The 23,907-nt window shown below is 46.4% G+C and overlaps 1 protein-coding gene across 1 annotated transcript in view; it reads right to left on the bottom strand.

The window, feature by feature from the left end:
* THSD7A (thrombospondin type 1 domain containing 7A) overlaps positions 1-23,907 on the bottom strand; it is a 537,615-nt gene that overhangs the window by 272,007 nt on the left and 241,701 nt on the right. Inside the window, exon 3 of the mRNA XM_056518919.1 lies at positions 14,712-15,217. Coding sequence (XP_056374894.1) covers positions 14,712-14,850 — 139 coding nt within the window. The 5' untranslated portion in view covers positions 14,851-15,217. The remainder of the gene's footprint in view (positions 1-14,711; positions 15,218-23,907) is intronic.

Genomic DNA, 23,907 nt, shown 5'->3' with positions numbered 1-23,907 from the left:
TTATACAATACACAATACAGACAGAATGCCAGGAATTCCCAGGAGCCGGCAAAGGTCAATCGGGTTTAAGAAGTGTGAACGGCTGACGCCCTATAATCAATGGCCCCGAGAAGATTAGGTTTAGGGCAAACATTGGAGAAAGCGGCTGATAAATAGGACGCGGCCATAGAAGGGTTTGATGTAAAGGTCCCTATATGGGACCTGACATCCAATATTATTGTCTCTGGGAGCTTGGAGTCCAACCTTACCCCAATACAGATGTGACCATCATGGACTCACTGGACCGGCTGCCATTTATTGGGTGGGTTTAGAAAGCAGCTGCTGTATGCTCCAGAGGAAGATGTTTAGTTCTTTCCAGTCTGACCACAGTGCTCTCTGCTGACACCTCTGTCCATGTCAGGAACTGTTCAGAGCAGGAGCAAATCCCCATGGCAAACTTATCCTGCTCTGGGCACACGGACAGAGGTGTCAGCGGAGAGAACTGTGGTCAAACTGGAAAGGACTACACAACTTCCTCTGGAGCATACAGCAGCTGATAAGTACTGGAAGGATTAAGATTTTTATATAGAATTTACTAATCTGTATAACTTTCTGGCACCAGTTTGATTTTGAAAAAAAAAAAAAAAAAGAGTTTTCCACCAGAGTACCCCTTTAAGAATACCAGAGCCACGGGGGAAGAATGAACCATCCACGTTGGGTTCAACCATTGGCATTTATCAAGACTTTATAGGTATCTTCTGCTGTGAATGGGAGACGCAGATTCTACTCTCTAAAACCTCTTATAATGCTGGGAGTTGGAGTTTTGCCACAGCTATAGGGAAATTGGTTGGGAACCACTGCTATAGGGACACTGGTTGGGAACCACTGCTATAGGGACACTGGTTGGGAACCACTGCTATAGGGACACTGGTTGGGAGACATTGCTATAAGGACACTGGTTGGGAACCACTGCTATAGGGACACTGGTTGGGAACCACTGCTATAAGGACACTGGTTGGGAAACACTGCTATAGGGACACTGGTTGGGAAACACTGCTATAAGGACACTGGTTGGGAAACACTGCTATAGGGACACTGGTTGGGAAACACTGCTATAGGGACACTGGTTGGGAAACACTGCTATAGGGACACTGGTTGGGAACCACTGCTATAGGGACACTGGTTGGGAACCACTGCTATAGGGACACTGGTTGGGAACCACTGCTATAGGGACACTGGTTGGGAACCACTGCTATAGGGACACTGGTTGGGAAACACTGCTATAGGGACACTGGTTGGAAAACCCAGCTATAGGGACACTGGTTGGGAAACACTGCTATAGGGACACTGGTTGGGAAACACTGCTATAGGGACACTGGTTGGGAAACACTGGTATAGGGACACTGGTTGGGAACCACTGGTATAAAGACACTGGTTGGGAACCACTGCTATAGGGACACTGGTTGGGAACCACTGGTATAAAGACATTGGTTTGGAAACACTGCTCTAGGGACACTGGTTGGGAAACACTGCTATAGGGACACTGGTTGGGAACCACTGGTATAAGGACACTGGTTGGGAACCACTGGTATAAGGACACTGGTCGGGAAACACTGGTATAGGGACACTGGTTGGGAAACACTGGTATAGGGACACTGGTTGGAAAACACTGGTATAGGGACACTGGTTGGGAACCACTGCTATAGGGACACTGGTTGGGAACCACTGCTATAAGGACACTGGTTGGGAACCACTGCTATAGGGACACTGGTTGGGAAACACATCTATAAGGACACTGGTTGGGAAACACTGCTATAAGGACACTGGTTGGGAACCACTGCTATAGGGACACTGGTTGGGAACCACTGCTATAGGGACACTGGTTGGGAACCACTGCTATAGGGACACTGGTTGGGAACCACTGCTATAGGGACACTGGTTGGGAACTGTCACGATTCGGCTTACGGGTTGTGGATCCGCTGTGTCAGCGAGGGATTGGCGTGGACCGTGCTAGTGGACCGGTTCTAAGAGGCTACTGGTTTTCACCAGAGCCCGCCGCAAAGCGGGATGGTCTTGCTGCGGCAGTAGCAACCAGGTCGTATCCACTAGCAACGGCTCAACCTCACTGACTGCTGAGAAGGCGTGGGACAGAAGGACTAGGCAGAGGCAAGGTCAGACGTAGCAGAAGGTCGGGGGCAGGCGGCAAGGTTCGTAGTCAGGATGGATAGCAGAAGTTCAGGTACACAGGCTTTGGACACACTAAACGCTTTCACTGGCACAAGGCAACAAGATCCGGCAAGGGAGTGCATGGGAGGAGGTCAGATATAGTCTGGGAGCAGGTGGAAGCCAATTAAGCTAATTGGGCCAGGCACCAATCATTGGTGCACTGGCCCTTTAAGTCTCAGAGAGCTGGCGCGCGCGCACCCTAGAGAGCGGAGCCGCGCGCGCCAGCACATGACAGCAGGGGACCGGGACGGGTAAGTGACCTGGGATGCGATTCGCGAGCGGGCGCGTCCCGCTGTGCGAATCGCATCCCCAACGGCCATGACAGTGCAGCGCTCCCGGTCAGCGGGACTGACCGGGGCGCTGTGGGGAGAGAGACGCCGTGAGCGCTCCGGGGAGGAGCGGGGACCCGGAGCGCTAGGCGTAACAGTACCCCCCCCTTAGGTCTCCCCTTTTCTTTGTCTCCCCTGGGATGAGGACACCGGGAAAGAATGGAGGGTTTCCTCAACGGGAGGCAGCACAGCAGGAGTGGGAATGGGGAGGGAGGGCAGAGGGCGAAGCCTGGCACGGGGCAGTGTGACACCAGGACGGGGGCCATGAGGAGGCACAGAGGCTTGCCTGACGGGACTGGGAGGGGGGGAGAGGCACTTCCCATGGCAGGCAGAGTCCCAGTTCTTGATCTCCCCGGTGGTCCAATCAAGGGTGGGGGAATGAAGCCGGAGCCAAGGCAGACCGAGGAGGACCTCAGAGGTACAGCCGGGGAAAACGAAGAGCTCAATCCTCTCGAGGTGGGGTCCAATAGACATCAGGAGGGGTTCTGTGCGGAAACACACGGTGCAGTCCAATCTGGCTCCGTTGACCGCGGAAATGTAGAGCGGCTTGACGAGACGGGTCACCGGGATGCTGAATTTATTCACAAAGGACTCCAATATAAAATTTCCAGAGGCACCAGAGTCCAAGCAGGCCACGGCTGAGAGGGAGGAGTTGGCTGAAGGAGAAATCCGCACGGGCACCGTGAGACGTGGAGAAGCAGACTTAGAACCAAGAGACGCCACACCCACGTGAGCTGGGTGCGTGCGTGCGTTTCCCAGGCGTGGAGGACGGATAGGGCAATCCACCAAGAAATGCTCGGTACTGGCACAGTACAGACAGAGATTTTCTTCTCTACGGCGATTCCTCTCTTCCAGGGTCAGGCGAGACCGATCCACTTGCATGGCCTCCTCGGCGGGAGGCCCAGGCGTAGACTGCAAAGGATGCTGTGGAAGAGGTGCCCAGAGATCTAAGTCTTTTTCCTGGCGGAGCTCTTGGTGTCGCTCAGAAAAACGCATGTCAATGCGGGTAGCCAAATGGATGAGTTCTTGGAGGTTGGCAGGAATCTCTCGTGCGGCCAGCACATCCTTGATGCGACTGGATAGGCCTTTTTTAAAGGTCGCGCAGAGAGCCTCGTTATTCCAGGATAGTTCAGAAGCAAGAGTACGGAATTGTATGGCGTACTCGCCAACGGAAGAATTACCCTGGACCAGGTTCAGCAAGGCAGTCTCAGCAGAAGAGGCTCGGGCAGGTTCCTCAAAGACACTTCGGACTTCAGCAAAGAAGGACTGGACTGTGGCTGTGGCAGGATCATTGCGGTCCCAGAGCGGTGTGGCCCAAGACAAGGCCTTTCCTGAAAGAAGGCTTACTACGAACGCCACCTTAGACCGTTCTGTAGGAAACAAGTCTGACAACATCTCCATATGCAGGGAACACTGAGACAAAAATCCACGGCAGAGTCTGGAGTCCCCATCAAATTTGTCCGGCAGGGACAAGCGGAGGTTAGGAGCGGCCACTCGCTGCGGAGGAGGTGCAGGAGCTGGCGGAGGAGATGGTTGCTGCTGTAGCAGAGGCAGAATTTGCTGTAACATGGCGGTCAACTGCGACAGCTGCTGTCCTTGTTGGGCAATCTGCTGCGATTGCTGCGCGACCACCGTGGGAAGATCAGCGAGACTTGGCAGCGGCACCTCAGCGGGATCCATGGCCGGATCTACTGTCACGATTCGGCTTACGGGTTGTGGATCCGCTGTGTCAGCGAGGGATTGGCGTGGACCGTGCTAGTGGACCGATTCTAAGAGGCTACTGGTTTTCACCAGAGCCCGCCGCAAAGCGGGATGGTCTTGCTGCGGCAGTAGCAACCAGGTCGTATCCACTAGCAACGGCTCAACCTCACTGACTGCTGAGAAGGCGTGGGACAGAAGGACTAGGCAGAGGCAAGGTCAGACGTAGCAGAAGGTCGGGGCAGGCGGCAAGGTTCGTAGTCAGGATGGATAGCAGAAGTTCAGGTACACAGGCTTTGGACACACTAAACGCTTTCACTGGCACAAGGCAACAAGATCCGGCAAGGGAGTGCATGGGAGGAGGTCAGATATAGTCTGGGAGCAGGTGGAAGCCAATTAAGCTAATTGGGCCAGGCACCAATCATTGGTGCACTGGCCCTTTAAGTCTCAGAGAGCTGGCGCGCGCGCGCCCTAGAGAGCGGAGCCGCGCGCGCCAGCACATGACAGCAGGGGACCGGGACGGGTAAGTGACCTTGGATGCGATTCGCGAGCGGGCGCGTCCCGCTGTGCGAATCGCATCCCCAACGGCCATGACAGTGCAGCGCTCCCGGTCAGCGGGACTGACCGGGGCGCTGCGGGGAGAGAGACGCCGTGAGCGCTCCGGGGAGGAGCGGGGACCCGGAGCGCTAGGCGTAACAGGAACCACTGCTATAGGGACACTGGTTGGGAACCACTGCTATAGGGACACTGGTTGGGAACCACTGCTATAGGGACACTGGTTGGGAACCACTGGTATAAAGACATTGGTTGGGAACCACTGCTATAGGGACACTGGTTGGGAACCACTGCTATAGGGACACTGGTTGGGAAACACTGCTATAGGGACACTGGTTGGGAAACACTGCTATAGGGACACTGGTTGGGAACCACTGCTATAGGGACACTGGTTGGGAACCACTGCTATAGGGACACTGGTTGGGAACCACTGCTATAGGGACACTGGTTGGGAACCACTGCTATAGGGACACTGGTTGGGAACCACTGCTATAGGGACACTGGTTGGGAAACACTGCTATAGGGACACTGGTTGGGAAACACTGCTATAGGGACACTGGTTGGGAACCACTGCTATAGGGAAACTGGTTGTGAACCACTGCTATAGGGACACTGGTTGTGAACCACTGCTATAGGGACACTGGTTGAGAAACACTGCTATAGGGACACTGGTTGGGAACCACTGCTATAGGGACACTGGTTGGGAAACATTGCTATAGGGACACTGGTTGGGAACCACTGCTATAGGGACACTGGTTGGGAACCACTGCTATAGGGTCACTGGTTGGGAACCACTGCTATAGGGACACTGGTTGAGAACCACTGCTATAGGGACATTGGTTGGGAAACACTGCTATAGGGACACTGGTTGGGAACCACTGCTATAGGGACACTGGTTGGGAACCACTGCTATAGGGACACTGGTTGGGAAACACTGCTATAGGGACACTGGTTGGGAAACACTGCTATAAGGACACTGGTTGGGAAACACATCTATAAGGACACTGGTTGGGAACCACTGCTATAGGGACACTGGTTGGGAAACACTGCTATAGGGACACTGGTTGGGAAACACTGCTATAAGGACACTGGTTGGGAAACACTGCTATAAGGACACTGGTTGGGAACCACTGCTATAGGGACACTGGTTGGGAAACACTGCTATAGGGACACTGGTTGGGAAACACTGGTATAGGGACACTGGTTGGGAAACACTGGTATAGGGACACTGGTTGGGAAACACTGCTATAGGGACACTGGTTGGGAAACACTGCTATAGGGACACTGGTTGGGAAACACTGCTATAGGGACACTGGATGGGAAACACTGCTATAGGGACACTGGTTGGGAACCACTGCTATAGGGACACTGGCTGGGAAACACTGGTATAGGGACACTGGTTGGGAAACACTGCTATAGGGACACTGGTTGGGAAACACTGCTATAGGGACACTGGTTGGGAAACACTGGTATAGGGACACTGGTTGGGAAACACTGGTATAGGGACACTGGTTGGGAAACACTGTTATAGGGACACTGGTTGGGAAACACTGCTATAAGGACACTGATTGGGAACCACTGCTATAAGGACACTGGTTGGGAACCACTGCTATAAGGACACTGGTTGGGAACCACTGCTATAGGGACACTGGTTGGGAAATATTGCTATAAGGACACTGGTTGGGAACCACTGCTATAGGGACACTGGTTGGGAACCACTGCTATAAGGACACTGGTTGGGAACCACTGCTATAAGGACACTGGTTGGGAAACACTGGTATAGGGACACTGGTTGGGAAACACTGGTATAGGGACACTGGTTGGGAAACACTGCTATAGGGACACTGGTTGGGAAACACTGCTATAGGGACACTGGTTGGGAAACACTGCTATAGGGACACTGGATGGGAAACACTGCTATAGGGACACTGGTTGGGAACCACTGCTATAGGGACACTGGCTGGGAAACACTGGTATAGGGACACTGGTTGGGAAACACTGCTATAGGGACACTGGTTGGGAAACACTGCTATAGGGACACTGGTTGGGAAACACTGGTATAGGGACACTGGTTGGGAAACACTGGTATAGGGACACTGGTTGGGAAACACTGTTATAGGGACACTGGTTGGGAAACACTGCTATAAGGACACTGATTGGGAACCACTGCTATAAGGACACTGGTTGGGAACCACTGCTATAAGGACACTGGTTGGGAACCACTGCTATAGGGACACTGGTTGGGAAATATTGCTATAAGGACACTGGTTGGGAACCACTGCTATAGGGACACTGGTTGGGAACCACTGCTATAAGGACACTGGTTGGGAACCACTGCTATAAGGACACTGGTTGGGAACCACTGCTATAGGGACACTGGTTGGGAAACACTGCTATAGGGACACTGGTTGGGAAACACTGCTATAGGGACACTGGTTGGGAAACACTGCTATAGGGACACTGGTTGGGAAATATTGCTATAAGGACACTGGTTGGGAACCACTGCTATAGGGACACTGGTTGGGAACCACTGCTATAAGGACACTGGTTGGGAACCACTGCTATAAGGACACTGGTTGGGAACCACTGCTATAGGGACACTGGTTGGGAAACACTGCTATAGGGACACTGGTTGGGAAACACTGCTATAGGGACACTGGTTGGGAAACACTGCTATAGGGACACTGGTTGGGAAACACTGCTATAGGGACACTGGTTGGGAAACACTGGTATAGGGACACTGGTTGGGAAACACTGCTATAGGGACACTGGTTGGGAACCACTGCTATAAGGACACTGGTTGGGAACCACTGCTATAGGGACACTGGTTGGGAAACACTGCTATAGGGACACTGGCTGGGAAACACTGCTATAGGGACACTGGTTGGGAAACACTGGTATAGGGACACTGGTTGAGAAACACTGCTATAGGGACACTGGTTGGGAACCACTGCTATAGGGACACTGGTTGAGAAACACTGCTATAGGGACACTGGTTGGGAACCACTGCTATAGGGACACTGGTTGGGAAACATTGCTATAAGGACACTGGTTGGGAACCACTGCTATAGGGACACTGGTTGGGAACCACTGCTATAGGGACACTGGTTGGGAACCACTGCTATAGGGACACTGGTTGGGAACCACTGCTATAGGGACACTGGTTGGGAACCACTGCTATAGGGACACTGGTTGGGAACCACTGCTATAGGGACACTGGTTGGGAACCACTGCTATAGGGACACTGGTTGGGAAACACTGCTATAGGGACACTGGTTGGGAAACACTGCTATAAGGACACTGGTTGGGAAACACATCTATAAGGACACTGGTTGGGAACCACTGCTATAGGGACACTGGTTGGGAAACACTGCTATAGGGACACTGGTTGGGAAACACTGCTATAAGGACACTGGTTGGGAAACACTGCTATAAGGACACTGGTTGGGAACCACTGCTATAGGGACACTGGTTGGGAAACACTGCTATAGGGACACTGGTTGGGAAACACTGGTATAGGGACACTGGTTGGGAAACACTGCTATAGGGACACTGGTTGGGAAACACTGCTATAGGGACACTGGTTGGGAAACACTGCTATAGGGACACTGGTTGGGAAACACTGCTATAGGGACACTGGATGGAAAACACTGCTATAGGGACACTGGTTGGGAACCACTGCTATAGGGACACTGGCTGGGAAACACTGGTATAGGGACACTGGTTGGGAAACACTGCTATAGGGACACTGGTTGGGAAACACTGCTATAGGGACACTGGTTGGGAAACACTGGTATAGGGACACTGGTTGGGAAACACTGGTATAGGGACACTGGTTGGGAAACACTGTTATAGGGACACTGGTTGGGAAACACTGCTATAAGGACACTGATTGGGAACCACTGCTATAAGGACACTGGTTGGGAACCACTGCTATAAGGACACTGGTTGGGAACCACTGCTATAGGGACACTGGTTGGGAAATATTGCTATAAGGACACTGGTTGGGAACCACTGCTATAGGGACACTGGTTGGGAACCACTGCTATAAGGACACTGGTTGGGAACCACTGCTATAAGGACACTGGTTGGGAACCACTGCTATAGGGACACTGGTTGGGAAACACTGCTATAGGGACACTGGTTGGGAAACACTGCTATAGGGACACTGGTTGGGAAACACTGCTATAGGGACACTGGTTGGGAAACACTGCTATAGGGACACTGGTTGGGAAACACTGGTATAGGGACACTGGTTGGGAAACACTGCTATAGGGACACTGGTTGGGAACCACTGCTATAAGGACACTGGTTGGGAACCACTGCTATAGGGACACTGGTTGGGAAACACTGCTATAGGGACACTGGTTGGGAAACACTGCTATAGGGACACTGGTTGGGAAACACTGGTATAGGGACACTGGTTGAGAAACACTGCTATAGGGACACTGGTTGGGAACCACTGCTATAGGGACACTGGTTGGGAAACATTGCTATAAGGACACTGGTTGGGAACCACTGCTATAGGGACACTGGTTGGGAACCAATGCTATAGGGACAGTGGTTGGGAACCACTGCTATAAGGACACTGGTTGGGAACCACTGCTATAGGGACACTGGTTGGGAAACACTGCTATAGGAACACTGGTTGGGAAACACTGCTATAGGGACACTGGTTGGGAACCACTGCTATAGGGACACTGGTTGGGAAACATTGCTATAAGGCACTGGTTGGGAACCACTGCTATAAGGACACTGGTTGGGAACCACTGCTATAGGGACACTGGTTTGGAAACACTGCTATAGGGACACTGGTTGGGAACCACTGCTATAGGGACACTGGTTGGGAAACACTGCTATAAGGACACTGGTTGGGAACCACTGCTATAGGGACACTGGTAATGACCAAATGAGTAGTCAGGATCTTATATAAAACTCATAAACTAATAATGATAACATAGACTCGCCATATGTAGTGAGGAAAAATAAATTTGAGACACTTAGTTAGGGAAGTATTACAGGAGGGGGACATGAATTTAAGGGGTACTCCACTGCCCCAGCGTTCGGAACATTTTTTTCTGAACGCTGGGTGCGGGCGGCGGGGGGTCGTGATGTCACGGCCACACCCCCTCGTAATGTCATGGCCACGTCCCCTCAATGCAAGTCTATGGGAGGGGGCCGCCACGCCCCCTCCCATAGACTTGCATTGAGGTAGTCTATGGGATTGAGGTAGTCTAGGGAATAAGATATATAAAGCCGGAATACCCCTTTAAAGGGGTACTCCACTGGAAAACATTATTTACTTTTTTTATTCAACTGGTGCCAGAAAGTTAAACAGATTTGTAAATGACTTCTGTTAAAAAATCTTAATCCTTCCAGTACTTATCAGCTGCTGTTATGATCCATAGGAAGTTCTTTTATGCCTGACCACAGTGCTCTCGGTTGACACCTTTGTCCATTTTAGGAACTGTCCAGAGTAGGAGCAAATCCCCATAGAAAACATCTCCTGCTCTGGACAGTTCCTGACATGGACAGAGGTGTCAGCAGAGAGCACTGTGGTCAGGCAGAAAGGAAATTCAAAAAGAAAAGAACTTCCTGTGCATCATAACAGCAGCTGATAAGTACTGGAAGGATTGGAATTTTTTTTTTAATAGAAGTCATTTACAAATCTGTTTAACTTTCTTGCACCAGTTGAATAAAATAATAATAATAATAATAATGTTTTCCAGTGGAGTACCCCTTTAACTCAAATAATAATAATAATAATAATAATAATGTTTTCCAGTGGAGTACCCCTTTAACTCAACCAGTCAATACCCATTATAAGATGTGGGCAAAGCTGAATGTACAGTAATAAGGTATGAGAGGGTCATTTCTGGGTCTAATAAATGTACGGGGTGGAGAGAAGGTAAATGCACCATCTACGAACTCACAAAGAAATGATTTATATAACAATAGTCATAATAATAAATATACATCTACATAGTCCTGTGTAGGGACTCGTCCCGGTCGGAGCAGTTGTATAATTCCCAGATTCATTTCGTAATCACTTTCGCATCAACCGGGTCTACAGCGAGCGCGAACCCTGGAGGCAACGGCTCCGTTAAGACAAATCAAAGAATGAGTACCTTCCATTACGGTGATAAGCTGTGCTATCAGCGAGATGGAAAGCTAACCCAATTTACGGAGGCTTAGCCGTCTGTGTCGCATAGACTCTGTGCTCCGAGCTCATCAAGCTTTGTGTACGGCAACATTAGGAGCGCAACCGCACGGTAAAGCGTGGCACCGGCTTCAAACCTTCTTTAGAATCCTACAAACAGATGTAGCAGAGCTGGGACCGAGTCATTTGTGCCTAAACAGTCCTATGTCAAACCAGTGATAGGCTGCATTCACACCACATTTTGTACATACGGGTGCCGGATCCGGTGGGGGGAGGGGAAAACCGGGCGCTCCCATCCCCCAGCTGAATCAGCCCGTGACTCCATTTACTTTAATGACCCGACCGGAGTCAAACGGTGACTCCGGTTGGCTCAGTTTTGTCCCTTATGCGGTTTTGGACCAAACCGTAGTAAGCTACGGTTTTAGGTCCGGTTCAGCCTACGGGACAAAACTGAGCCGACCAGAGTCACCGTTTGACTCCGGTCGGGTCATTAAAGTAAATGGAGTCACGGGCTGATTCAGCTGGGGGATGGGAGCGCCCGGTTTGCCCCTCCCCCCACCGGATCCGGCACCCGTATGTACAAAATGTGGTGTGAATGCACCCATAGTTGATGAAGTCTGCCGAACCATCCAATCCCAGCTCTGCTGCCTCTGTTGTTAAAGGTGTACTCCACCCTTAAACATCTTATCCCCTATGCAAAGGATAGGTGATAAGATGTCTGATTGTGGGGGTCCTGCAGCTGGGAGCCCCGCGATCTCTGTGCAGCACCAGGCATTGTTTTAATGCCCCTCATGATGCTACACCACGCCCCCTCAATGCAAGTCTATGGGAGGGGGCGTGGCACGCCCCCTCCCATAGACTTGCATTGAGGGGGCATGGCATGACATCACGAGGGGGCGTGACCAGGACGCCATGATCCCCGCCTGCTCCAAGCGTTCGGAACAAAATATTCCAAACGCTGGGGGAGCGGAGTGCCCCTTTAAATACATATTCACATTTAAAGGGGTACTCCGGTGGGAAACTTCTTTTTTATAAATCAACTGGTGCCAGAAGGTTAAACAGATTTGTAAATTACTTCTATTAAAAACAAAATCTTAATCCTTCCAGTACTTATCAGCTGCTAAATGCTCAACAGGAAGTTCTTTTCTTTTTGAATTTCCTTTCTGTCTGACCACAGTGCTCTCTGCTGCCACCTCTGTCCATTTTAGGAATTGTCCGGAGCAGGAGAGGTTTGCTATGGGAATTTGCTCTTACTCTGGACAGTTCCTAAAATGGACAGAGATGTCAGCAGAGAGCACTGTGGTCAGACAGAAAGGAAATTCAAAAAGAAAAGAACTTCCTGTGGAGTATATAGCAGCTGATAAGTACTGGAAGGATTAGGATTTTTTAATAGAAGTAATTTACAAATCTGTTTAACTTTCTGGCACCAGTTGATTAAAAAAAATATATATTTTTCAGTGGAGGACCCCTTTAAATCCAACTTTGCAACAATGTATCCAACATCTCCACGTTCTATTGATAACAGTTGCTGCACGAAACGCCTTTGAATCAAATTCAAATTGAAATCACCTTTGGCAACAATGTTTCCAATTACTCAACATTCTAATTGCAACAGTTGCAACAGCAGACACCCTTTAATTGCCGATTCAATCCTTCAGGGACAATTGAGAAAATATTTAACATTGCCCCCCATGTCCATTAACCCAAATCTGGACCAGTCTGTCACCGTAATAATCGCCATTATTTGTATTCGAGTCTTTTTTTTTTGTCGGAGCCTTTTATGCAAATTCTCCCATTGTGTGCAAACAGCGCTAATTAAGCGTCTATTGAAACCCAATGAAAACACGTCCCTCCTCAACCCACATGACACAAAGGATCGCCCTGGACCACATTTGCCCTGGCATCAGTAGGGCGAAGAGCTGTTGTGCCCTTGGGTTGAATTGACACATCCCCCCCCCCCTTTAATCTTTTCAGTGAACATCTGGATAAATGTAGAGTATCTGTGTCATGGTAAGTGGATCTGCCCTCATGGCACCGTGCCAAGGGAAGTTGGTTTTCATTTTCACCTATATTCTCTTCACTTCAAATACCACCTCCTATAATACAGTCTGTTACCATTGCAATGACTGGGCACAGTTGTCGTTTTGCTGGTGATTGGGAGCCTGACCCATGGCAGTGCCACCCACTAGGATCCATGGCATGCTCCAGGAGCTTCTCTTATATAGAGCCAGTCAAGCCTACAATAACGGTCATTGGATTACAAGCACACGACCACTGTAAAACATCTCTGCGCACAATGCAGGGCTGCGGGAGCGGGCGTCTGCCCACTGTTCTGCCTGTCACACTGCGAGATGATGTCCGCGAGAAGCCTCATTTTCTGAATCTATGTCACTGACAAATGCAAACTTGTCACTGTGGTCACATAGGAAATCAGGCCAGCTGGAAAGTTTCATCCTGCGGCTCTAGAGACCATCCGTGCCCAGAAATGAAGTCAACACAAAGTGCACTATATATATATATATACGGTATATAGTAGAGCAATAACCGGCAGCCTTGTCACAGTCACCCAAAAACACAGGCGGTGCCCCTGTGGATAATACACCTGGAACATCCAAACAGAGATATAGAACAGTAAAGCAAAATGACCTGATGGGTGAAAGATAGATAGATAGATAGATATGAGATAGATAGATAGATATGAGTGAGATATGAGATAGATAGATAGATAGATAGATAGATAGATAGATATGAGATAGATAGATATGAGATAGATAGATAGATAGATATGAGATAGATAGATAGATAGATATGAGATAGATAGATATGAGATAGATAGATAGATAGATAGATAGATAGATAGATAGATAGATAGATATGAGATAGTTAGATATGAGATAGATAGATATGAGAGAGAGAGATATGAGATAGATAGATAGATATGAGAGAGATAGATAGATATGAGATAGATAGAAAGATATGAGATAGATAGATATGAGATAGATAGGAGATAGATATCAGATAGATAGATATGAGATAGATAGATAGATATGAGATAGATAGAAATATATAAGATAAATAGATATAAAATAGACAGATGGATAGATAGATAGATCTCAGAATAATAAGTAGATAGACTGATATGAAATTGATAGACAGACAGACAGATAGATAGATAGTCAGTCTTAAGGAAGGCTAGATCAAAGAGTATATGAATAGATATACATGGTGCAAGTATGTAGACAGACCACAGATGAATGGATAAATATAACATAGATATGAGATAGATACTGCACAGGTACATAGTTGAACAGATGGATAGAAGGGAGGTGACATAGATGATAGATAGATGTGATATAGATAGATAGATGATAGATAGATAGATAGATAGATAGATAGATAGATAGATAGATAGATAGGAGATAGATAGATAGATATGAAATAGATATGAGACAGATAAATAGATGGATATGAGATAGATAGATAGATAGATAGATATGAGGTAGATAGATAGATAGATAGATAGATAGATAGATATGAGGTAGATAGATATGAGGTAGAAAGATAGATAGATAGATAGATAGATAGATAGATATGAAATAGATGAATATGAGGTAGATAGAATCTGTTATATAAATAAAACTCCCCATTCATGTCCCTTCCCCATCAGGTCATACTACTTGACCCATCATCCGCCACATAACCTGGGACGTCCACATGTAGAGAAGACACAATAAGATGCTGAGCGCAGTCTCCGGCGCACTCACCTGTATTCCACACGTATATACTTTTGCTGTCGTGCTCGCCCTGTGAATCCGCTTCCCATAAAGCCACCAGCAGGATAAGCACAATCACTCCACAGCAGGAATCGGGGAAGGATAAGGGGCATCTCCCCGGTAGACCCATTGCCTTTCGGAAAAGGCGGATATGTGGTCGAGGCTGGAACACAATGGGAAGAGCTCCACTTGAGATGGGGTTTAGCCCTCAGTTGTCCTTTATTGTGTCAGCCCTGAGGAGCAGGGAGCTCTCCAGCTATTGTGCAGGCCAGTTGAGCAGGAAGAAGCATTTAACACCAAGGAACAATAGAGGAGCATAGAGCTAGTGCTGATGCTGAGGCTTCTGTGGTATTGTCAGGCTCTGCTACATCCTCCTTCTATTCACTGGCTAGTGGCAGTTTTCCATCAGCTAAAAGGGAGACAGCTGTCCGCAGGGGGCTCCAGCTGACTGAACAGGTTATCTTGGTCTGGGAGGTTGCCGGAATAAATTATACCAGCTGGAGAGAGAGAGAGAGAGAGAGAGAGAAAAAAAAAATAAGGAAATTCTGAGAGAGGGTGGAAGAAAAAACACAAGCGAGCGAGAACCTGACTTACATATGACTGCAGGAGCCCAGATGCCTCCCCACTAATACAATGCTGGAAATGGAAGCACAAGCTGTAGGAGCAGAGCCGCACCGAGGACGGGGATTAAGTCATTATACAGATGGGCCACGGGCGGCCGGGGGGCGACAGGAAGTTACCGTCAAAGAACGTATCAATACTCGTATTTATAATAATGATATTGCAGTAATAATTGTGAAAATAGTAACAAAAGAATACAAAGGAATATCATAAAAAACATAAAAAATAAATAAATCATTGTATAGATTGGGACATATTAACACAAGGCAAATCGAATTATAAATAATAACAACAACAAGGATAACAAACAAAAACAACAATAATATCATTATAATAAAACCAAAAAAAGTAATAACAGAAAGAATACTACAATAAAATTATTAAGTAACCACTTAGATTTTTTATACTGATAAAGTTGTAATGAATCCTTATTATTAATTATCATTAAAAGATGAGTGAATGGATTTGTCCAAATTGGAATTTTCTGGGATTTTCTCGGCTCCCGTATTCACTGAGCAGAAAGGCATACAAGAACACTGAGCAGAGAGGCCAAGATTCACTAGTCCAGTGTTTCCCAACCAGGGTGCCTTCAGCTGTTGCAAAACTTCTACTCCCAGTATGCCCGGACAGCCTTTAGCTAAAAGATGAGTGAATTGATTTGTCCGAATTAGAATTCTTGGTGATTGTCTCAGCTGCTGTACTTACTGAGCAGAAAGGCATACAAGCACACTGAGCAGAGTCCATTGTTTCCCAAAGAGGGTGCCTCCAGCTGTTGCAAAACTACAACTCCCAGTATGCCCGGACAGCCTTTGGCTCTAAAAGATGAGTGAATTGATTTGTCCAAATCGGAATTTTTGGTGATTTTCTCGGTTCCTGTACTCACTGAGCAGAAAGGCATACAAGAACACTGAGCAGAGAGGCCCAGATTCACAAGTCCAGTGTTTCCCAACCAGGATGCCTTCAGCTGTTTCAAAACTACACCTCCCAGTATGCCCGGACAGCCTTCGGCTAAAAGATATGTGAATTGATTTGTCCAAATCTGAATTTTCTGTGATTTTCTCGGCTCTTGTACTCACTGAGCAGAAAGGCATACAAGCACACTGAGCAGAGAGGCCCAGATTCATTAGTCCATTGTTTCCCAACCAGGGTGCCTCCAGCTGTTGCAAAACTACAACTCCCAGTATGCCCAGACAGCCGAAGGCTGTCCGGGCATGCTGGGAGTTGTAGTTTTGCAACAGCTGGAGGCACCCCGGTTGGGAAACATTATACTAGTCCATAGGGCAAACTTAGACCAATACACAAGATTTATCAAGCTGATTCATACAATGGTGTATCTAAAGGCTGTCTCATCTAAGTTCTGGCCATGTAGTTGTTGGCATACTTCAAACCAGAATGGTGTGCCAACATTTTGGTGCATTTTTGGTTCACGTAAGCCGTACTCATTTGAATGGAAGCCACACCCCTTTTGATGAGGCCACACCCCTTCCGTCTGACCCAGCAAAAAAAAGTGTTTAGCTCATAATAAATGTGGTACAAGTCACATCACTTGGCAGAATTCTGGCCCATTTCTGATGCTATATCTTGGCTGTTGGATTCCTGCTGCTTAGTTTACATTCACTGGGCCAGGGGCACTGCATGAATACTAATGGATGGGCGCCACCTGGAGATTAGTGGCAATGTCGTATGCTACACCACTTACACTCTGACTCTTGGGGTTGGGAAAAGTAGGGAAAAGATTCTGCGGCGAGTCATGGTTGGAAGTAGACTACATGGCGGTCTGAGCAAGACAGAGAAGAAAAGGAGAGAGAATGACTCTACAAAGACGCCCCCTGTGAGTTACTAGATGTAACTGCACTGTAATCTGCTATACGGTCAGTAGAGCCTGTGTAGAGGTGGGGCCACCACTATATGGTCACAATATGGGGGATATTGGTCTGTGCACTGTGGTTTTTATGAAGTATCAATACAAGGTATTATTCAGTAGTCATTGGTGTTGAGCGTGAATATTCGAAATGCAAATTTTTAACGCGAATATGGTAACTTTGCGATTTCACGATTATAGTAATATATATTAGTAATGATGCATATTCCTTTTTTATGCAAATTCATGCAAATATTTATGCAAATAATTATGCGAATATCGGCACGTCCAGACTAGATACTGATCCCTCCCTTCTTTTAGGTGAAAGATAAAATTGTGCATGCGCACTATGCAAATTTCATTACGAATGAAAAAAAAGAATGAACAAAGCGAATATGCAAATTTTGTGAACATAGGATAAATATTCGTCCATACATTTGTGAAATATCGCAAATTTGAATATGGCCCCAGCCACTCATCACTGGTAGTCGTGTGTGGTCAGAATTACTTGTCTCTTGTACAGTGGTGTTAGTGGCGATATTGATCTGTATATAGTGGTTCTATTCAGTATCAGTATGGTGGTGTTATTCAGTCACTATATGGGGGTAATGGTGTAGTAGCCTCGCTTGACATCATGAGCCTCTATATGTCTATTGTACATTACAGAGTTGTTGTTTCTCAAAGTAGCAGGCACAGCTATGGGCACGAATGTGGCCCCAACCTACCCCAACATCTTTGGAGCCTCCTTGGAGTAGGATCACATCTTTGTATCCCACCACTTCAGCCATGTGCTGGGGAGGGGGAGATACATAGATGATATTTTTCTGATCTGGAAATGAGATGGTACTTAATTTACTGACTTCATAGACTTCTTGAATAATATGGACTCTTACATTAAGCTCAGAATAACCTCATCAAGGGAATCTGTGCAATTTTTGGATACCGTCATTGTGGTTGATGGTGAACGAATAACCAAAGAACTACATTTAGTAGGCACTAGATCCAATGATTTATAACTGGAGTTATGATTATGGATAAACAGAAACTCACCCATCAATACAGTTTAATATGTACATAGATAACAAGTGATTGGTTGATAAATGTGTGTTACATACAAATAATAAGTACTATCATCCATCTAATATGAATGGTGAACATTCCATCTGTTATATGACCATATATCATTAGCATGAATCTATCTATCTCCTATCTATCTATCTATCTATCTATCTATCTCATATCTATCTACCTCATATCTATCTCATATCTATCTATCTCTTATCTATCTATCTATCTATCATCTATCTCATATCTATCTATCTCATATCTATCTATCTATCTATCTATCTCATATCTATCTATCTCATATCTATCTCCTATCTATCTATCTATCTCATATCTATCTATCTCAAATCTATCTCATATCTATCTATCTATCTCATATCTATCTATCTATCTATCTCATATCTATCTATCTCAATCTCATATCTATCTCATATCTGTCTATCTCTCTATCTATCTACACTGCTCAAAAAAATAAAGGGAACACTGCGATAACATCCTAGATATGAATAAATGAACTAATCGTATGAAATACTTTCCTCTTTACATAGTTGAATGAGCTGACAACAAAATCACACAAAAATTATCAATGGAAATCAAATGTATCAACCCATGGAGGTCTGGATATGGAGTCACACTCAAAATCACAGTGGAAAACCCCACTACAGGCTGATCCAACTTTATGTAATGTCCTTAAAACAAGTTACAATGAGGCTCAGTAGCGTGTGTGGCCTCCACGTGCCCGTATGACCTCCCTACAACGCCTGGGCATGAATCTGATGACGTGGCGGATGGTCTCCTGAGGGATGTCCTCCCAGACTTGGACTAAAGCATCCGCCAACTCCTGGACAGTCTGTGGTGGATGGAGCGAGATGTCCCAGATGTGCTCAATCAGATTCAGGGGAACGGGCAGCCAGTCCATAGCATCAATGCCTTCCTCTTGTAGGAACTGCTGACACACTCCAGCCACATGAGGTCTAGCATTGTCTTGTATTAGGAGGAACCCAGGGTCAACCGCACCAGCATATGGTCTCACAAGGGGTCTGAGGATCTCATCTCGGTACCTAATGGCAGTCAGGCTACCTCTGGCAAGCACATGGAGGGCTGTGCAGCCCCCCAAAGAAATGCCACCCCACACCATTACTGACCCACCGCCAAACTAATCATGCTGGAGGATGTTGCAGGAAGCAAAACGTTCTTCACGGCGTCTCCAGACTCTGTCACATATGTCACATGTGTTCAGTGTGAACCTGCTTTCATCTGTGAAGAGCACAGAGTGAATTTGCCAACTTGTTGTTTTCTGGCAAATGCCAAACGTCCTGCACGTTTGTAAGCACAACCCCCGCCTGTGGACGTCGGGGCCTCATACCACCCTCATGGAGTCTGTTGCTGACTGTTTAAGTGCACACATGCACATTTGTGGCCTGCTGTAGGTCATTTTGCAGGGCTCTGGCAGTGCTCCTCCTGCTCCTCCTTGCACAAAGGCGGAGGTAGCGGTCCTGCTGCTGGGTTGTTTCCCTCCTACGGCCTCCTCCATGTCTCCTGATGTACTGGCCTGTCTCCTGGTAGCGCCTCCATGCTCTGGACACTACGCTGACAGACACAGCAAACCTTCTTGCCACAGCTCGCATTGATGTGCCATTCTGGATGAGCTGCACTACCTGAGCCACTTGTGTGATTGTAGACTCCGTCTCATGCTACCACTACTGTGAAAGCACCGCCAGCATTCAAAAGTGACCAAAACATCAGCCAGGAAGCATAGGAACTGAGAAGTGGTCTGTGGTAACCACCTGCAGAACCACTCCTTTATTGGGGGTGTCTTGCTAATTGCCTATAATTTCCACCTGTTGTCTGTTCCATGTGAAATTGATTGTCAATCAGTGTTCTTCCTGAGTGGACAGAGGGATTTCACAGAAGTGTCAGTGACTTGGAGTTACATTGTGTTGTTTAAGTGTTCACTTTATTTTTTTGAGCAGTGTATCTATCTCATATCTATCTATCTATCTATCTATCTATCTATCTATCTATCTCATATCTATCTATCTCATATCTATCTATCTCATATCTATCTATCTCATATCTATCTATCTCATATCTATCTATCTATCTCATATCTCTCTATCTCATATCTATCTATCTCATATCTATCTATCTATCTATCTCATATCTCTCTATCTCATATCTCTCTATCTATCTATCTATCTCATATCTATCTATCTATCTATCTCATATCCATCTCATATCTATCTATTTATCTATCTCATATCTATTTATCTATCTATCTCATATCTATCTATCTATTTAATATCTATCTATCTCATATCTATCTATCTCAGATCTTTCTATCTCATATCTATTTATCTATCTATTTATTTAATATCTATCTATCTCATATCTATCTCAGATCTTTCTATCTCATATCTATTTATCTATCTCATAGCTACCTATCTATCTATCTATCTATCTATCTATCTATCTATCTAATATCTATCTCATATCTATCTATCTCAGATCTTTCTATCTCATATCTATCTATCTCAGATCTATCTATCTATCTATCTATCTATCTATCTCATATCTATCTATCTCATATCTATCTATCTATCTCTCTCATATCCATCTATCTCATATCTATCTATCTCATATCTATCTTTTTATCTATCTCATATCTATCTATTTATCTATCTATCTATCTATCTCATATCTATTTATCTATCTATCTCATATCTATTTATCTATCTCATATCTATCTATCTATCTATCTATCTATCTCATATCTATCTCACATCTCTCTCTCATATCTATCTACCTATCAATCTATCTATCTATCTATCTATCTATCTATCCTATAGAGCAGTGGTCTTCAACCTGCGGACCTCCAGATGTTGCAAAACTACAACTCCCAGCCGTTGGCTGTCCGGGCATGCTGGGAGTTGTAGTTTTGCAACATCTGCAGGTTGAAGACCACTGCTGTAGAGCATTCTCATGACCCACATCACCAAACGTGGCAGCAGAAAAAAACACTTTGTGATCGGCTCATTTCAAGGCCTCCTGTAACAAGCAGAGGACTACATTAAACATATTCAGCCAATAAAGTAAGATTGAAATGAATCTACATAAAAAATATTCTACCAAGTTGTTTCTACAGCTACTATGCTTAAGTATGTGTCACTATGGTTACAGACTACAAACATATCCTGTAGTCATCTATTCTTCCTTCCATTGGCTCCTTCTGTAGGTATTGGGAAGAAGCAGACGACATCATCACAACCGCAACCTGCTAAGGTATCACCGCCCCTCACTGTTGCCAAATTTGGTATAAGGCTTACAGGGTCAATTTGTCAGCTGGTGCGCAGTTGCACAATTGCACAATTATCATCTAATTTTGCGCTATTTTTATGTTGTTTAATCTGGATTCTGCCTTTTTATTCTGCACTTTTATGGTGCAGGGTTAGCAGATACAGCGATTGGTTCCCTAAATTTATCAATTGCAAAAAAAAAAAATAATAATAAATTTTTCGTGTGCAAAGTTACTCCAGTGATCAGCTGGTGTATGAATAGGGTTGCCACCTTTCTTTCCCAAAAAATACCGGCCATGCTAATTTGCATAATTAATTATATATGCATAACATCACAGGATACACATGTGCGGGGGGGGGGGGGGGGATTTTGTCCTATTCTGACCCCCTACCTATAACTTTTTTTTATTTCTCCCTATACGGGCCTGTATGAGGGCTCATATATTGCGCACCCCGATCTGTAGATTTTAACGGTACCATTTTGTTTTGCTGTAACTTTTAGATTTTTTTTATTTTATTTTTTATTAAATTTGGAAGTTGTAGTTAGTTACTAACTACAACTCCCAGCATGACCTGATACAGCCTGGGGCTCAGCAGGTACCCCAAATGAAAACTACAACTCCCACTATATCAGTGTTTCCCAACAAGGGTGGCTACAGATGTTGCAAAACTACAACTCCCAGCATGCCCGGACAGCCGTTGGCTGTCAACAAGGGTGGCTACAGATGTTGCAAAACTACAACTCCCAGCATGACCTGATACAGCCTGGGGCTCAGCAGGTACCCCAAATGAAAACTACAACTCCCACTATATCAGTGTTTCCCAACAAGGGTGGCTACAGATGTTGCAAAACTACAACTCCCAGCATGCCCGGACAGCCGTTGGCTGTCAACAAGGGTGGCTACAGATGTTGCAAAACTACAACTCCCAGCATGACCTGATACAGCCTGGGGCTCAGCAGGTACCCCAAATGAAAACTACAACTCCCACTATATCAGTGTTTCCCAACAAGGGTGGCTACAGATGTTGCAAAACTACAACTCCCAGCATGCCCGGACAGCCGTTGGCTGTCCGGGCATGCTGGGAGTTGTAGTTTTGCAACAGCTGGAGGTGCTTTGGTTGGGAAACACTGATATAGGTTATGGTGCAATATTGGAGGATTGTTTGGATAAATACCGGCCATTGTATATTTTTTATATCAAAAAATACCGGCAGGGTGGTCAAAATACCGTCTGTGCCAGTAAAATACCGGCCAGGTGGCAACCCTATGTATGAACGTGTGAGCTTTTCATCCTTTCGTGCACTATCCAAGGGCTTCCTGTCATTATCACAAATTTATGAAAAAATTTTGCTAATAATTAAAGGGGTACTCTGCCCCTAGACCTTTTGGGCCCCCACGATCTTGGGTGCGGCACCCCAGACATCCAATGCATGAAGCAAACTTTGCTCCGTGACGGATGACTGGCTACGCGAGGCGGAGGCTCGTAAGGTCACGGCCACGACCCACTTGCGACTTCACGGCCATGCTCCCTCAATGCAAGTCTATGGAAGGGGGTGTGACGTCCGTCACACCCCCTTCCATAGACTTGCATTGAGGGGGCATGGCCGTGATGTCACGAGCCTCCGGTGCTGCACCCGATGCTCTAAACGAATGCCGGGTGCAGCAGGGAGATCGCAAGGGGTCCCAAGCGGCAGGAACCCCCCAATCAGACATCTTATCCCCTGTCCTTTGGATAGGGGATAAGATGTCTACAGGTAGAGTACCCCTTTAATTCCTTCAAATGGGAGGACCTGTGCCCTATACAAGTGCTGACCAGCAGATTGGCGCTCTCATGACGAGCCTTTCTTATGGCCCAATGATTGAGCAGTCAGGGCTACATGAATGATCATCGGATTGTTCAATAATGGCTTTACTTGCATCATTGTCAGCCGCACATCCCCTGTTCACACAGGCCAACCAATGATCATTCTTAGCTATTTAGTCAATAATCTCCGTGTGTAAAGGACACTAAAGCTATCTCATCCATGGACTCAATAGATGGTTTTAACTTGCAACAATGGACTTTTAACATTGGACTGTGGTCCCTTAGTCTTATCAGAGGAGATTGTTCTGAGGATCACCCTCCATCTTTGTGGAACATGTGAGCCTAGATGCCAGTTATTTTCCCAAAGTCACCTCTTAGTGGGGTTGTCTTCTGCTGGAATTGTGGAGTCCATTACCATGTCAGAACCTGGCTCCCTGGAGGGCATTCTGCACTCCTATGGACAGTTCAATAGCTTCTTCAAGTTTTTGTACCTATTTTCAACTACAGTTCTGTGCCTAAAGATGCTCATAAGCCTTCCA

This window comes from Hyla sarda, chromosome 5 (assembly GCF_029499605.1).
Source record: "Hyla sarda isolate aHylSar1 chromosome 5, aHylSar1.hap1, whole genome shotgun sequence".
NCBI lineage: Eukaryota > Metazoa > Chordata > Amphibia > Anura > Hylidae > Hyla > Hyla sarda.
The sequence above is the reverse complement of the archived record's forward strand: the minus strand, read 5'-3'. Positions and strand labels throughout refer to the sequence as shown.